The 17500-nt window shown below is 35.5% G+C and overlaps 1 protein-coding gene across 1 annotated transcript in view; it reads left to right on the top strand.

Annotated features, from left to right (window-relative positions):
* Window positions 1-17500, top strand: part of LOC136826143 (uncharacterized) — a 194983-nt gene that overhangs the window by 134158 nt on the left and 43325 nt on the right. The window contains exons 3-4 of the mRNA XM_067083143.1: window positions 4303-4432; window positions 8669-8901. Of these exons, the coding sequence (XP_066939244.1) occupies window positions 4303-4432; window positions 8669-8901 (363 nt within the window). The remainder of the gene's footprint in view (window positions 1-4302; window positions 4433-8668; window positions 8902-17500) is intronic.

Here is a 17500-nt window from a genome sequence, read left to right as displayed (position 1 = left end):
TATATATATATATATATATATATGAGAGAGAGAGAGAGAGAGAGAGAGAGAGAGAGAGAGAGAGAGAGAGAGAGAGAGAGAGAGAGAGAGAGATTCTTTCAAGGAAAGAAAGAACGAGGACGTACACACTGACTTTACAAACTTTACAATTCTGCTTTTATACTCATGCACACTGAAGTATACAGAATATCCCGTAGTATTATTCGGCAACACGGCTACAGCGCACCAAAAGAACATTATATATTTTACACTATTCTCTGTCGAGGCTATCAAACGCCCCTCCATATTTCATGAGAGTTCTGTGATTTTTGGGCGATAAGTCCCCCCAAAACCCCGCCTCCCCGAGCGCCAGTATACACCCCCTGAGAACGCCAGCCGTTTTTGCTCGTACCTGTTCTCAGTCAAGTGCCATCAATTATTTTGCTGGACCGCGCTTGACCTTGGGCTCTTTATTAGGTTTTAATTCTCACGATTTTCTTGACATTTTTTGTGGTGCATTTGAATGCCGTATGCCGTGTAGTTTATACTGCATTGTGTACTGAATTTCTATCAAAATTTGCCGAGTTCCCACGATGTACCTATTGCAAGTCTCAGTAAAACATTTAGGTAAGGACAGAAATGATAATTCAAGGAGTCTTTTCTGCACAATTTAACAACTCTGGGCACCTGTGTTGATAAGTTATGGACAAAACATTCAACTTCAACAAAATGTTTACCGCAAATAAAACATACATCACCTCAGAGCAGACTGCCACTATAAAATAAAGTTACGGATCTTAGAGGATAGAATATGACATTTACCAATACCTCATGGCGTCTGAACACTATTAATTTATGAATGGGTTTAAAACAGTTGATTAGTATTTAACCATACCACCTCACTGAAAGCCAACTGAGGGTTATTGGAAAATGATTTCAGCACACAAAACAGAATGAGAAGATCTATCATTTATCTGTTCGATTTTCGATGGCGGTATGTATATTATCTACATCTATCAGTAGACTTCAAAAGAAAAAATTTCCCGATATCCACTAACCCTATTCTCATATTTCTAGCTCTAAAAATTAAAAAATTCAAATCTGGAATTTATGCTTTTAATTTTCATGTAATGTTACTGCACACCACAAATAAACGCATTTCTAGTATTCAGTAACATTCTACATGTAGTATTCATCTCCCTCCTGCCTCCTCTCCGCGATTCCATTTTGGTTTCCCCGATCTAATTAACCGCATCAAATAAATCTATCATTCGCTGATATCTGTTAAAGGACACATTCAACTCTTTCAGTAAAAGCTTTGAAAGCTCGGGCGCTTAATCCTTCCTTCCCCTACTCGATCAATAAACCGAATTCTCCTTGAGGTTCTTTTCAGGAGACTTGCACCGTCTTTTTCAGTCAGAGACAAGGACATATAAACGAATCGACTTCTCTATTCCTTTCCTTCAGACGTTTCAAATCTAATCAGCGCAGCACAATACCGGGCTCCTGTTTTGTCCTTTCGAACAATGTATACTTTTTGCCTAAAGGATACGTTTTATTTTTATCCAGGGTAGTTACCTCGTTCAGTGATTTCCTGAAGCTGGGACTGTGTATCTGGAGGCATTTTTTTATAAGCGTAATTCCTCTTCTGGAGCTCTCTCACAGTTCTGCATTTTGCAGATCAATTTTTCCCATCGGAAACACTGTTCCTCTTTCATCTGCTTTCTAGTTCGCTAACCGTATCGTAAAGTATATTCATTTTTTATGAATGTATAAATACATACTATTTACTTGCATGTTTGTAAAACCAGCCATCGTGCAAGTTTTAATAAGGCTAAAAAAATTATATAAAAAAACCTATACCTACTTCTAACACAAAAAAAAAAAAAATAAAATTTTCGTACAATAGTCGAAGGGTTCATGAACAAAAGTTAACAATCGATGAGCCACAATTAAATTCTTTGTTTTTCCAGCCATCTCTCTGTCTATCTAGATATCTACAGATATACTTATCTTTACTTTCTTTTGTAGTTTAAAGGTTGATAACAAAAATTCCCATTGCCTCCATCTTTTTCTCTCATGCTCACATTCCTTCGAAATTTTTACTGTTAAAACTGTACAATCAATGTCACAACTCTCTCTCTCTCTCTCTCATTTCCCCCGCAATTCAAACTTATAAATTGAGGTCCCCTCTCGTGCCCAGAGCAGCGTCCAATAAGAGAGGGGAAAATAGCAGGTTCGCCATTACTGGTAATAATATAATTTCGAGCATTTTCTCCATTTAATCCAAAACCACCGGCGTCTCCAATCACAGCCTATTAAACCGTCCCACTGGAAACAATCGCCGGCCAATTAGAACCAGCTTTATTTTCTCTCTTCCTCTCTCTCTTTCCCCCCTCTCTCTCTCTTTTCCCAAAGCATCGCTAATTAGATTTTAATTAACGTGGAATGATTTACTTCAAAATGCTGTTGCTGTTGTCCCTCCCCTGAAGGCGTAATGACCTCGGAGCCAGAGGCGGCATTCCGAAGGGCGCCTGTAGCCATTCCCTCGGAATATGGACTCGCAGGGAGAAATTACTACGGGTGAATGGGACATCTGACCCCTCTCTCTCTCTCTCTCTCTCTCTCTCAGCACTTAATAAACATGCTTTGTACATTTATTCTTAAAATGTTTATTCATCTAAAGGGCGTGAGTGTGTACGATAAATACACTATATATATAGTATATATATATATATATATATATATATATATATATATATATATATATATATATATATATATATATATATATATATTATATATGTATATATATATATATATATATATATATATATATATATATATATATATATATATATACATACATACATACACAACACACACGACCGTATGCATGCACGCACTCACAAACTTTAGCTATTAAACAAACCAACCCTAAAAGAAGAAGCACGCACAAGCCAATTTCGCAGCCCATTACTGCTTTTGTTTGTTTCATTACCTCTGCCCGCGCGTTTGTTTGCTTGCATGCAAACACGGCTTGGAGTCAAACCAACGGGGAGGAGGAGGAGGAGGAGGAGGAGGAGGAGGAGGAGGAGGAGGAACCCTTTCGGAATCCTTAATGATTTACCGTATAATACGTTAAGGGATTATTTCCATTACCAATAAAAATAAGACTCAGGGGGAAACGATAATTGCGAGACATGAAAACGCCATCCACTTAATTAGGACATTGCGGGGGGGGGGGAGGGGAAGGGAGGAAAGCCTCGAATTACAACCCAAACAACAAACGAAAAGTACGGGAGAAAAAAAAAATTCTTCCCCCCAGAACATTAAGAACAATTATGGCGAAGTTTTTTCTCCCTTACATCATCCATTAAGACAAATTGCTTTATTCAGTTGATTTTTTTTTTTGTCTCTTTCTCTCTATCTCCTTTGTCATCACCAAACGAAAAGATTCTTGATCACTATATTTGTCATCACCAGATGAAAAGATTCTTGATCACTATATATGTCATCACCAGATGAAAAGATTCTTTATCTCTTTATATTCGCCATCATCAAACGAAAAGATTCTTTATCTCTTTCTATTCGTCATCATCAAACGAAAAGATTCTTTATCTCTTTATATTCGTCATCATCAAACGAAAAGATTCTTTATCTCTTTATATTCGTCATCATCAAACGAAAAGATTCTTTATCTCTTTATATTCGTTATCATCAAACGAAAAGATTTTTTCATCTTTTTGTCTGCCATCACCAAACGAAGATATTCTTTACCTCTATGTGTGTCATCACCAAATTAAAACTCTTTATCTCTATATATGTCATCACCCAGCGAGAAGATTGTTTATCTCTATAAGTGTCACCACCATACGAAAAGATTATTTATCTCTTTATGTGTCATCACTGAACGACAAGATCCGGTATCTCTATATTTCTCACCACCATATACGAAAGAAAAGATTCTTTATATTGATCATCACCAAAGTAGAAGAATCTTTATCTCTACATTTGTCATCACCAAAAGAAAAGAATCTTTATATTGGTCTCCACCAAAGTAGAAGATTCTTTATCTTTATCTCCTCTGTCATCACCAAACGAAAACACTCTTTAACTCCATTTCTGTCATCACCAAACGAAAAGATTCTTTATATTTCATCACTGTCAAACGAACAGATTCTTAAACTCGCCTGACGAAAAGATTCTCAATCTCTATCTCCTTTGTCATCACCAAACGAAAAGATTCTTAATATTCCAATCTCCTCCTTTGTCATCACCAAACGAAAAGATTCTTGATATCCATCTTTGTCATCACCACAGGTCTCGGGAGGAGCGTCAGCATCGTGAATCTGTCGGTACCGAATGTGGTCGAGGCTGACACCGAACCCATCCTCTTGGACTGCGAGTACAGGGTCGAGGAATGGGAGAGCTCCGGGCTCGTCGTCAAGTGGTGAGTAAAGGTTATGCACACTGAATCTTTCCTCTAACAAGATCTGTAAAGGTTATATATAGTGAATCTTTCCTCTAACAAGTTCTAAGTAGAGGTTATAGATACTGATTCTTTCCTCTAGCAAGCTCTGAGTAAAGGTTAAGAAACCTTTCCTCTAACAAGTTCTGAGTAAAGGTATATATACTGAGTCTTTCCCCTAAAAAGTTCTGATAAAATCTTTCCTCTAAAATACTGATAAAGGTCTTTCCTCTAACAAGTTCTAAGTCAATCTTTCCTCTAACAAGATCTGGTTATATATACTGGATCTTTCCTCTAACAAGATCTGAGTAAAGATAAAGGTTTTATATACTGAATCTTTCATCTAAAAATTTTGATTAAAGGTTATAGATACTGAATCTTTCCTCTAACAAGATCTGAGTAAAGGTTATATATACTGAATCTTTCCTCTAAAATGATCTGCATAAAGGTTATATGTACTGAATCTTTCCTCTAACAAGTTCTAAGTCAAGGTTATATATACTGAATCTTTCCTCTAACAAGATCTGAGTAAAGGTTATATATAAAGTGAATCTTTCCTCTAACAAGATCTGAGTAAAGGTTATATATACTGAATCTTCCCTCTACCAAGTTCTGAGTAAAGGTTATAGATACTGAATCTTTCTTCTAACAAGATCTGAGTAAAGGTTATAGATACTGAATCTTTCCTCTAACAAGTTCTGAGTAAAGGTTATAGATACTGAATCTTTCTTCTAACAAGATCTGAGTAAAGGTTATAGATACTGAATCTTTCCTCTAACAAGATCTGAGTAAAGTTATAGATACTGAATCTTTCTTCTAACAAGATCTGTTTTAATACTGAATCTTTCCTCTAACAAGTTCTAAGTAAAGGTTATATATACTGAATCTTTCCTCTAACAAGATCTGAGTAAAGATAAAGCTTTTAAGTACTGAATCTTTCCTCTAACAAGTTCTAAGTCAAGGTTATATATACTGAATCTTTCCTCTAACAAGATCTGAGTAAAGGTTATATATAGTGAATCTTTCCTCTAAAAGATAAAGGTTTATATATACTGAATCTTTCCTCTAAAAAGTTCTGAGTAAAGGTTATATATACTGAATCTTTCTTCTAACAAGATCTGAGTAAAGGTTATAGATACTGAATCTTTCTTCTAACAAGTTCTGATAAAGGTTTTAAATACTGAATCTTTCTTCTAACAAGTTCTAAGTCTGAAAAGGTTATATATACTGAATCTTTCTTCTAACAAGATCTGAGTAAAGATAAAGGTTTATCTGAGTATTTTACTGAATCTTTCTTCTAACAAGTTCTGAGTAAAGGTTATAGATAGTGAATCTTTCTTCTAACAAGATCTGAGTAAAGGTTATAGATACTGAATCTTTCCTCTAACAAGATCTGAGTAAAGGTTATATATACTGAATCTTTCCTCTAACAAGATCTGAGTAAAGGTTATATATACTGAATCTTTCCTCTAACAAGATCTGAGTAAATAGATACTGTAAAAGTTTTAAAGTTATAGATACTGAATCTTTCCTCTAACAAGAATCTTTCCTCTAACAAGATCTCTTTCCTCTAACAAGATCTGAAAGGTTATATATACTGAATCTTTCCTCTAACAAGATCTGAGTAAAGATAAAGCTTTTATATACTGAATCTTTCCTCTAACAAGTTCTAAGTCAAGGTTATATATACTGAATCTTTCCTCTAACAAGATCTGAGTAAAGATAAAGGTTTATATACTGAATCTTTCCTCTAAAAAGTTCTGAGTAAAGGTTATATATACAGAAACTTTACTCTAACAAGTTCTTTCTCCCTCACTGAGCCTCAATGAATTACAAGTGAGAAAGATTCATAAAAAAAAAAAATACTTCTAAGTGATAACTTGACGCAAAGGAACCATTGTAACATGAAATATACGTCAAACATTCATGAAATGTATAATATTTATAGGTACAATACTAATTCAAAACCATCTTCAATATAAACGAAGAGAACAAATAAAACTTTGAATCTACGTCATACTAACCGCTGGGTAGATGACTCAATGGACGGTTGAAACCAGGGCGGCGATAAGAATAATAGTGAAAAGGAACAAAATATTCTGAAAATGAAGTAATCGAGAACACGGCGCAGATTAGCTGACAAGAGAGCCTGGGACTGAATGTTTAACATTCTTTCATTTGGGAATAATTTTACTTAACACCATTTCTATATTTTCAAACATCATTAATACAGAATTTACTTTATCTTGGGAATGAGTACACTCAAAAAAGGTATCTGATTATGTACAATTATCTCCCCTGCTGAGGATTCGAACGTACGCCTTTCTGATTTGAACGTGGGTAACAATGACTTCATTCACTCAGCCAATACTTAGAATCAAAACCAACCCATGTCCAACACTATAGCTGAGTACTAAGCTTGTATCGAGTGGTTATACATCGATATAAGACAACCTGTCACCGTTTTTACGCGTGGTATTTCATGCTCCTAAATATCAAGCCTGTTAATATAAAATTCCTTTTACCATAAAAGTAACTGACATCCACAGGGAATCATATATAAAGTGTATCTACCGTTTTGGGTAGACATATTTGTGATGGTAACTTTATCCAGTTAGCCACCGACTCTGCTGTACATATTCTTGTCGAATCTTGGTTCTTTACTTAAAAACGAAATCAGCCCTTTCATATCATGATAGCTAAGTATGGTGTTTGCAACACGTGTATAAATGTGTATGTACTGTAAGTATTATATAATATACATATAAATGAATAAATATATATATATATACATATATGACTGTGAAATATTTTCTGTTAAAACAGAATTCCATCACATATAAGTAGCCCATAAAAACGCCAAAATGTAGAAAGTAAAAGGCTATATTTCAAAGACCAAACTGTCTCTCCTCAGGCAAACATTTATTTTATACATTTTGGGATTTTTATGGGTTCTTTATATATATATATATATATATATATATATATATATATATATATATATATATATATATATATATATATATATATATATATGCATGCATGCACACGCACAACAAAACGAAGCCTACAAAGACCAAGCCCCAACTGAAAGAGCGTAATCGTAAAACACACGCGCGCAGGCAGAGACCCACAAAGACAGGAGTAATTTTGCGCCAGGTATTTTTCGCCATAATGAAAATATCAGAACAAAAGGTGTTATTGGCTCGCTCTCTTTTTCATTCTGCCCCGTACAATGTTGCTCTGCAACAAACGAATCGAAACCATAATAATGGCGGAAAAATAGACGCTGAATAACGCAAGTATGGGTTGTTATGAATTTTTAGAGTGCTCTGCTGAACGCGGCCATTGTTCCAATTGCAATAGAAAATGTTTCGTTATAATTATTGATTTCGGGAGCTGTCATGTGGGCAGGCCGGAAGTGCATGGAAATACGTGTGCATGCACGGATGGGGAACGCGGCTATGATTTTTACCGCGAACAGGCAAAATATTATCAATGTAATTGCTAAAATTTTCGGCTGAACAGCCAAAATATCCATCTGAAATAACAATGCTCGTGTGTTTACATGTTTTATATAAATACAGGTTCTCTTTGTGAGAAATTCAATTAATATACACCACCTGACTGTTTCCATTCCTCCTACACTATTGTATAAGGTAATGAGACTAAGATTTTCGAAGACTGGCTGGGAATATTTTGACAAAGTGTCACCGGAGTTTTGCTATTTTTTTCCTGACATGAAAACCTGATTTAACTTTCATATTGGGAAAACATATAATGGCTCAGCCTATGCAAATGAAATGTGAAAACTTCTAATTTCAGGGAACCATTCCTGAAACACCAGTATGACGCGTACCACGTTAGTTTTTGGGTGGGGGAAGGGTACCCAACAATGTAAGAGTCATTATTTACAGGGTTTTTCATCATGTAAAATATATTTGTCAATTACGCCCCATAATCCCTCCCATTGAAATTTTCTATCCTATACCATCTTGACTATGCTGAGACTCATTTTCAGTACATACAATACCTCACCACATTTGCTCTAAGAGCAAAAATAAGCAGTGAATGAGTATTAAATGAAACTCTACGGTCATATTCCCTTCATTATTCAAAAACCATTATTCAATAAATAACATAAAATAAGGGATTTTAGACAAATACCAAAAACACTAATAAGAAACTAATATCCGCATTTCTCCCTTTCCCTCCCAGGTACCTGGACGCAGTGCACCTGGTCTACCAGTGGATACCCCCCATCCAGCCCCAGGCCCTGGGGGTCCTCAGCGGCCTGGTCAACACGTCCTACAGGGCGTCCAAGGAGCCCTGGGAGGCCTTCCGCGCTCTGTACATACCCCACCCGCAGCCTGAGCTCTCCGGCAGGTACTCCTGCGTCGTCAGCACTTTCGAGGACGAGGACATGAGGTCGGCGGACCTGCTCGTTTGGGGTTAGTGGCTGATTTTCCTTCTTGATTCTCCTCAAAAACTCGTATTTTCCCACTTGCAACATCGCATTTTCCTTCTAAAAAATTGGCATTTTTCCCTCTGACAAACTGGTATTTTCCCCTCTGACAAACTGGTATTTTCCCCTGTGACAAACTGGTATTTTCCCCTCTGACAATAGGTGTTTTCCCCTCTGACAAACTGGTGTTTTCCCCTCTGACAAACTGGTGTTTTCCTCTCTGACAAACTGGTGTTTTCCCCTATGACAAACTGGTATTTTCCCCTCTGACAAACTGGTGTTTTCCCCTCTGACAAACTGATGTTTTTTCTCTGACAAACTGGTATTTTCCCTCTGACAAACTGGTGTTTTCCTCTCTGACAAACTGGTGTTTTCCCCTCTGACAAACTGGTGTTTTCCCTCTGACAAACTGGTGTTTTCCCCTCTGACAAACTGGTGTTTTCCTCTCTGACAAACTGGTGTTTTCCCCTCTGACAAACTGGTGTTTTCCCTTCTGACAAACTTGTGTTTTCCCCTCTGACAAACTGGTATTTTCCCCTAAAGAATAGGCACTTTTAACACTCTTATCAATTTTCACTTTTACAAATTCGCAATTTCCCTCTCACAAATGGACATTTTCTTTTTCACTAATCGTCATTTTTCCTTCTACAAACTGGCATTTTCCCTCTCACAAAATGGCATTTTCACCTTTCACAAATTCTCATTTTCCCTCTCACAAATTTGCATTTTCTCGCTTGCAAATTCTCATTTTCCCTCTTAACAAATTTGCATTTGTCCTCTCACAAGCTGACATTTTCTCTCTAACAAATTCTCATTTTTCCTCTCACAAATTGGCATATTTTCTCTCTCACAAATTGGCATTTTCTATCTCACAAATTGTCATTTTCCCTCTCACAAATTGGCATTTTCTCTCTCATAAACTGGCATTTTCTGTCTAACAAATCCTCATTTTCCCTCTCACAAATTGTCATTTTCCCTCTCACAAATTGGCATTTTTCCTCTCACAAATTCTCATTTTCCCTCTCACAAATTCTCTTTTTCCCTCTCACAATTTCTCATTTTCCCTCTCACAAATTCTCATTTTCTCTCTTAAAAACTGGCATTTTCCCTCTCACAAATTGGCATTTTCTCTCTCACAACTTCGCATATTTCTCAGAACAAAATTCCATTTTACCTCGGACAAATTAGCATTTTCCCTTTCGCGAATAAATTTATGCAGTGTTTATTGCTTGCTAAAGATGATGAAAGAATACATACATAATATGCACATCAACACACACACACACACACACACATATATATAATATATATATATATTTATTTATTTATTAGGCCATAAATATCGTTAATGTCTATTTATCTATTAGGCCACAAATATCGTTGACCATTTAACATCCATCCCACTATACCTCGGGAACAACATCGCCCCCCCACAAGGTCTTATAATTAATAAGTGCTTTTCCATGTTTCAGTCGTTCAGCTGGTAAATTACGGACTCCAGCTGCCTAGCTAATCTTATTTTCTCTCATCTACCTCCTTTCGTTCATTTACACTGACCCTTCTTCATTTCCAAACACTACAGAACTTCACTTTCTGTTTTGTATAAATCAAACAATTTAGAATAAATTTCGAATGGCTGACTTCTCTTTGAAATATTTGGGCAAGTTTCACCCTCTGGTACTTGAACTCGATTTCTCTGCTTCTCCTCTCGGAGATCCTGAATAAATAATACGTACAAACTCAATCACGTTTCCTGATGATACGTCCATATATAGTTTAATTCGGATTTCAGCCACACAGCCCACTTCGTCTTTGGTGTGGACTCTCGCTCCAAGTGAGGTCGAAAGCTTTCATGTATATATGTCGTGAAAAGGTTGATTAATAAAGAATATGCGTTCGAATAACAAGGACTTTTGTAAGCAATGAAGACTTTCTATTCTGTCATAACCTAATCCCTCTTTCTGAGTTTATTTATTTATTTTTTTCTTTTTGGTATTCTTGTATACATAAAACAAGAATATTTTAATCGGCAAGAATATGTTTCCCTTTAGGAATATGTTACATCTACATCTAACTTAATAAAAAAATGAAAAAACTAAACATGATTCAAACCAGATTAATTCACAATAAACATAGATACGATATAAATACGTCTCTATCAGAGTGCTCCATTTTTGCAGAGCTAGTACTTGCGGTGAGAAGACAAATACGTCTCTATCAGAGTGCTCTACTTTTTGCAGAGCTAGTACTTGTGGTGAAATATTAAATATGAAAAAATATATAAGGAATAAAATGTAATACGTAACAAAATATATCACTTCCTTATTTAATAAAATGGAATACGTAACAAAATATATCACTTCCTTATTTATGTTTCAGTGCTGCAAATGGCAATATATGGAATTACTTACTTCCTCGTTTTTTCTATCGACACAATGTCACACAATCATTTTTTTTATTATTATTTTACAGCAGATGAATACAATACTGAAAAACCAAACGATAAAAGTGTATATTCCTGTTGGTTTTTTCTTAAAATCTGTTGACCTCTAGCAGAATTGAACAGTTGAAGAGTAATCGAAAAATTATTATTATTATTATTATTATTATTATTATTATTATTATTATTATTATTATTATTAATATAAAATTATTATTATTATTATTATTATTATTAATATAAAATTATTATTATTATTATTATTATTATTATTATTATTATTATTATTATTATTATTATTATTATTATTATTATTATTATTATTATTATTACTCAAAAGATGAAACCTATTCATATGGAACACGCCCACAGAGGCCACTGACTTGAAATTCAAGCTTCCAAAGAATATGGTATTTATTATTAAGAACAGGATGCCAAGGGAAATACAGAAAGAAGAATTAAATAAAATACACAATCTTTCATCTTTCATTTTTAAATAAAAAAAAACACCACCTGTCACTTTTTCAAAACTAAACACACTTTCCTTCATTTTTTCATCCTCTGTGAACCTCATTCAGCCTTGGGTGAATTCAAATAAATAAAAAATTAACAAAACATTACTAGAACACATTTCCTATTAATTTCGAAGCGTCTCCGTCTGCGGCGAATTAAAACAGTTGTTGAAAGAAACAGAGATTGGGGGAAAGACCTCAGTGACAGTCTATTATAACTCCGTCCATTCGTCATCTATGAAGAGAGAGAGAGAGAGAGAGAGAGAGAGAGAACGCGGTTTGGACTTTGATGTCCAAATGCAAAATTAATTACTGCTAATGGTTGCTTTTGTCACAGTGGGAGGATTTTCCTTTTGGGCAAATTAATCACATGAGGGTTTGGGAGGAGGAGGAGGAGGAGGAGGAGGAGGAGGAGGAGGAGGAGGAGGAGGAGGAGGAGGAATAGGAGGAGAGAGAGAGAGACGGGGGTGGGAAGGGGTGGCAATCGGTGACCCCTGTTATGTTAGAGGACTTAATATCCTTTCCAACATTAATTAGCAGTGATGGCAAACCCCTTTCCACTCCACGGAGCCCGTTTTAATTATTGGTGCAGCTTTAGTTTATTTGTTATGTTTCCGCGACACGAGTTATGAATCGTAAGGGAAACAAACAAAAAAATAAAATAAAATAAAATAAAAACGAACTGTAGTACACCCACACCATGTTAACCTAGTTTGTGAAAAATCAAGAGTTCTGGGATGTTTATAAGGCAAACGAGACACTTGCCTACTTTAAAACCTAAGGTAACACTTAATAAGAGAGAATATGAAAATTATATGATGTTCTAGACTAAATTTCCAGTAGCATATTCAATTAACGGAAAAGATATCCTAACCTAACCTAACTCATGGTCAATTTATACTGTTAATCTTATAAATAACGCTTGAAGGGAATGTAAAAAGTATGGGTTGTTCTGGAGCAAAATGAAAGTAGTTTAGTCAAGAAACAGACAAGATAACCAACCTAACTTACCCATAGGCCTGTGGCCATTTTGCGCTATGATCTTTGACACAAATACGCAGAACTAGAACTGAATCACTTATTAATTTCCTTTTTTCGACATAATTTGCGAAATTTAACTGTATGGAATGGAATATAAAATTTTGGTTCAAGGCCAAGTGCTGGGACCTAAGAGGTCATTCAGCACTGAAAGGAAAATCGATAGTCGAAAGGCCTGAAAGGTGTAACAGGAGGCAAACCTCGCGGTTGCACTATGAAATCATTATTAGAAGAGGGTGGAAAGTAAGACGGAAGAAAGAGAATAAGAACAGAGGTACAGTAAAAGGAACGAAAGGGGTTGCAGATAGGGGGCTGAAGGGACGCTGCAGAGGACCCAAAGTAATGTCCAACAGGGCACCGCGTGAGGCGCACTGACGGCAGTACCCCGCTGCGGGGTATTTAGTCTGGGTGGACGAATCCCCCTGACAAACATGTAATACGGTAATGATATTTCTGTACTCGAACCAAAATGGCCTAACGGCATGCGTAATTAATTCCTTAAAATCTTCAGCGACTCACCGGAGTTCGCATTTAATGCAAATGAATATAATATCCAATTAATCACCACCCACCCCCTCTCTCTCTCTACTTTCATACCCTCTCTCTCTCTCTCTCTCTCTCTCTCTCTCTCTCTCTCTCTCTCTCTCTCTCTCTCTACTTTCATATCAAGAGATGCGCGCGAAACAAATAATCTGATTAACAACGTAATCATCTGAGCTACTTATGCAACGTACAAAACTCTTTTCATCGGTAATTACATCCGTTGCAGATCGGGTGGTGATCTCAATTAATTACAGATGTAATTAGGAAATTAACAAATATAGAGAGAACTGGAGAGCTTACGTCTCCGACGTCCTTGCGTTGAGTCGCATAGCTACGGCATTTCTTAAAGCACAAACATAAATTAATGAATTTGTGCCTGCACGGACGGACGGACAGACAGACTCTCTTCGTCGTGACGTGATCTGTTATTTCCTGCCTGTTTCCGTTTCCTGTTTCCATTCGCGTTTCTTTTTCTCTCAAGGGACGAGTTAATGGTTTCCGTTACGCTGCGTTTTTAAGCAGATAAATTCTTCCTAGGTATCGTTCACCTGATTCATACATTGCGCTCTCTTCTAGAAATTCATCAGCTTCTCTGTTTTTTATTTATTTTATTATTATTTTTTTTTGGGGGGGAGGGGAGCGAGTCAGGACCCACTTCTTGTGTTTTTTAATCAGGCCTGGCAAGGTCTGGACCATTTTTTTTCCAGTGCCGTCGATAATTACAGGAAAAAACTAACACTGAGAAGAAACACTCACTGTTTACTAACGGTTCTTTGACGTCTGTAAGGAACTGTTGACATCTGATTAAGAGCTAATTAATCCATGAAAAATATGGAAGTTATTTGGATGTTTTTTATATACAAAAATCACCAGACAAATCTGTCTGAAGAATGTCAGATCAACCTCCTGCTGCGGTGTGACGCCAGATAAACCGCAATAATGAATTAATTAACCCCTCGTGCGAATTACAGCAACGGTTGATACGGATAAAGAAAACGGGTGACTCAGAACATATAGAAAACGGAGGAAGAGACGAGGAGAGAAAGAATAAAAAAAAAGCAATAACGCAGGAAACAGTGTCCAGCGGAGAAATAAAAATACAACAACAAACTATAAAAAGAGGGAGAAATCCAGCGAGCACGAAAGACGCGAAAAAAGAAACAAAATACGAAAAAGGTTGGAAGAACGGAGAGAGAGAGAGAAAAAAAAAAACAGAGAAATAAATAAAAGACCCAGAAAAGAAATTTCTAAACAACCTTCCGAACGAAAACGCCTAAACACATCCGGCGAGGCAAGTCGCACAGAATCGAAAAATACAAACAGAGCGACTGAGCGAACCCTCAGCGGATAAGCGAGGCAGACTAGACATGACTAATGGAGGAAAAGAAATTGATGAAGGGAGTGTAAAACGATATACAAAAGAGAGAGAGAGGGGGAAAAAGTCAAACACGGCGACGAGTCACGACGAATTTTTATTGGGAGAATCTTCCCACCGGAAGCGGAGGAGGAGAGAGAGAGAGAGAGAGAGAGAGAGAGAGAGAGAGAGAGAGAGAGAGAGAGAGAGAGAGAAGCTAAAACCATTTATGGAAAACAGAAAGGAACCGAGAAAGTGCTGTGCGCGTCTCTCTCTCTCTCTCTCTCTCTCTCTCTCTCTCTCTCTCTAAATTAAGACACGGCGAGAGGACAAATTTTGGGGAAGGGGCAGGGACAAAGGAAATGTAAAAATTTACAGTTAGACTGAAAATGAACATTTATACCTCAATACTGTATAAGGAGGTCAAGAATATTCCTTCCAATGGTGTTTCTTGTATCAGCCTATGGTCACTAAAACTGATATTTTATCCTTCGGGAACTTGAAGTTTTCAATTATCAATCAGTGAGTGTAGTCAAAAAGTACAATTAAGTTTAATATACCCGCAATCGTAGCTTTTATTATTATTTTTTTTTTATTCTTCGATTTCATTTTTTATTAGATTTGGCCTCATATTTAGTAACAATTTTATCTTTTTTCAACCTTCGTGCATTTTCGAACAGGGTGTGAAGTTTGATACGAATAAGGATTCAATCTGCGATCAGTGCAGTCAAAATGGATAATTAAAATTAAATTTACACATAAATAAAGCGGGCAAAGGAAAGGTGTTGAAAAGGAAGGACCTTGACCTCCAAAACAGAGGATGGGTTACCCAGTGTTGGTAGCAGTGGACTGCTGCTAATAAGTTGTGCGTAGGTGCAGTATAAGTGGTAGGTGACGACATGGAAGTTATCTGAAACAAGTTTCATCCCTGATAACAACAATGAGGTTTAACTTTATCTGCCCTGGGCAGGATTCGACCCTGGGCTTCACAGGGGCAGGTACACTTATCAGCCACAATTCCCTTTGGGTGTAAGTTGTTCCCTAGGTATAGTGAATCCGATATTAAATGGTAAGTGTGGTTTAATATTTGTAAGTTATTCTCTACATATAGGGAATTCAACAATATATAATGAGTGGCTCAATGTTTGTGGTATATACATACATACATAAACACAAATAATACGCACACACACACACACATATATATATATATATATATATATATATATATATATATATATATATATATATATATATATATATATATATATATATATATATATATATATATATATATATATATATATATATATATACACACACAAAAAACTGAACGACAATTCAGAATCCTTGCTACAGTGAAACACGATTTAAAGCTATTACTATACATCTTCACAAACTAACAAGCAAATGCACCCACAGCACCTCACCCAGGCAGCCATAGTTTCGCAATAATGGGAATAAAATTTCCCCTGACCAGTGTCACATCACGGTGCATTTACGGAGCATTAGTTGCTCACTTCCTGCAAAATGCACAACTGTCACTGATGCGCGGCGAATTATGAACACTAATAATATTAAAAATTCATAATATTTTTACTGCATTTGTTTTGTCATCGATGTTGCATAATACAATTGTAATGTGAATGCATTATATGACCTCCATTCTTTTGTTCGTAATCAGATTAATTTCAATATCAGAGGCTTTCAATTGACCTTTCATTTAGAAAAAATGTCAAAAGTGAAAATGATTCAAGAATCTCTGAAATGGATCTGTGACTTAGCAAAACAGGTCAAGCTAAAGAATGACGATGGAAAATAAGCACCAACCCCAAGTAACCTGCCTAAAAAAGTTTAGTAAAAATCTGAGAATATAAGGCAAGAAAATGTTGACTTAGTCACTGACCTGTGACCTCCAAAAATAAACTAAACATACAAAAAATCCTTATCAAATCGCACCTTTCGAACCCTTCAGATAAAATCTGTTTTCCTTTTTTTTTTTTTTTTAAATACAACTCGATTATTAACTGCGTTATCACTATTTGTAACAAATATACAACTGGCCTGGACATGTCGTAATAATTTCACTAATCATTCAACAGGTTATAATGTGACGATTGTTCACGTCTACTATCGATTTCGTTTGTTCTGCATTCGTCAATTTACAAGAATCATGTGACATGTATCTTTGATCATTGATCAAGTGCGTAGACAAAGTATCACTCTTTCTTTACATCTGATAATGAAATTATTCAAAAGTAATTTTATTCACTCTTCGTAATTCAATACTAAACAAAACTATATAGTCTTTCATTTCACATTCATTAATACACACACACATATATTTATATATATACATACATACATATATACATATATATATGTATGTATATACATAAATATATATATACATACATATATATGTATATATGTATATATATATATATATATATATATATATATATATATATATATATATATATATATATAAATATATATACATATGTAATGAGATAACACAACTTTGATGCTAAATGACATAAATGCATTTAAAAAAGATTAACAAGTAAAAATTATTCTATTAATCCCTTCACATGAAATAACTGCCGTAAAATATAACCAAAAATTAGCAAAAAATTATTCTATTACTCCCTTCATATGAAATGACTGTTTTAAAACAAAAATAAAAAACATTAAC

This window comes from Macrobrachium rosenbergii, chromosome 40 (assembly GCF_040412425.1).
Source record: "Macrobrachium rosenbergii isolate ZJJX-2024 chromosome 40, ASM4041242v1, whole genome shotgun sequence".
In the NCBI taxonomy this organism is placed as follows: Eukaryota; Metazoa; Arthropoda; class Malacostraca; order Decapoda; family Palaemonidae; genus Macrobrachium; species Macrobrachium rosenbergii.
This window is presented reverse-complemented; position numbering and strand designations above follow the sequence as displayed.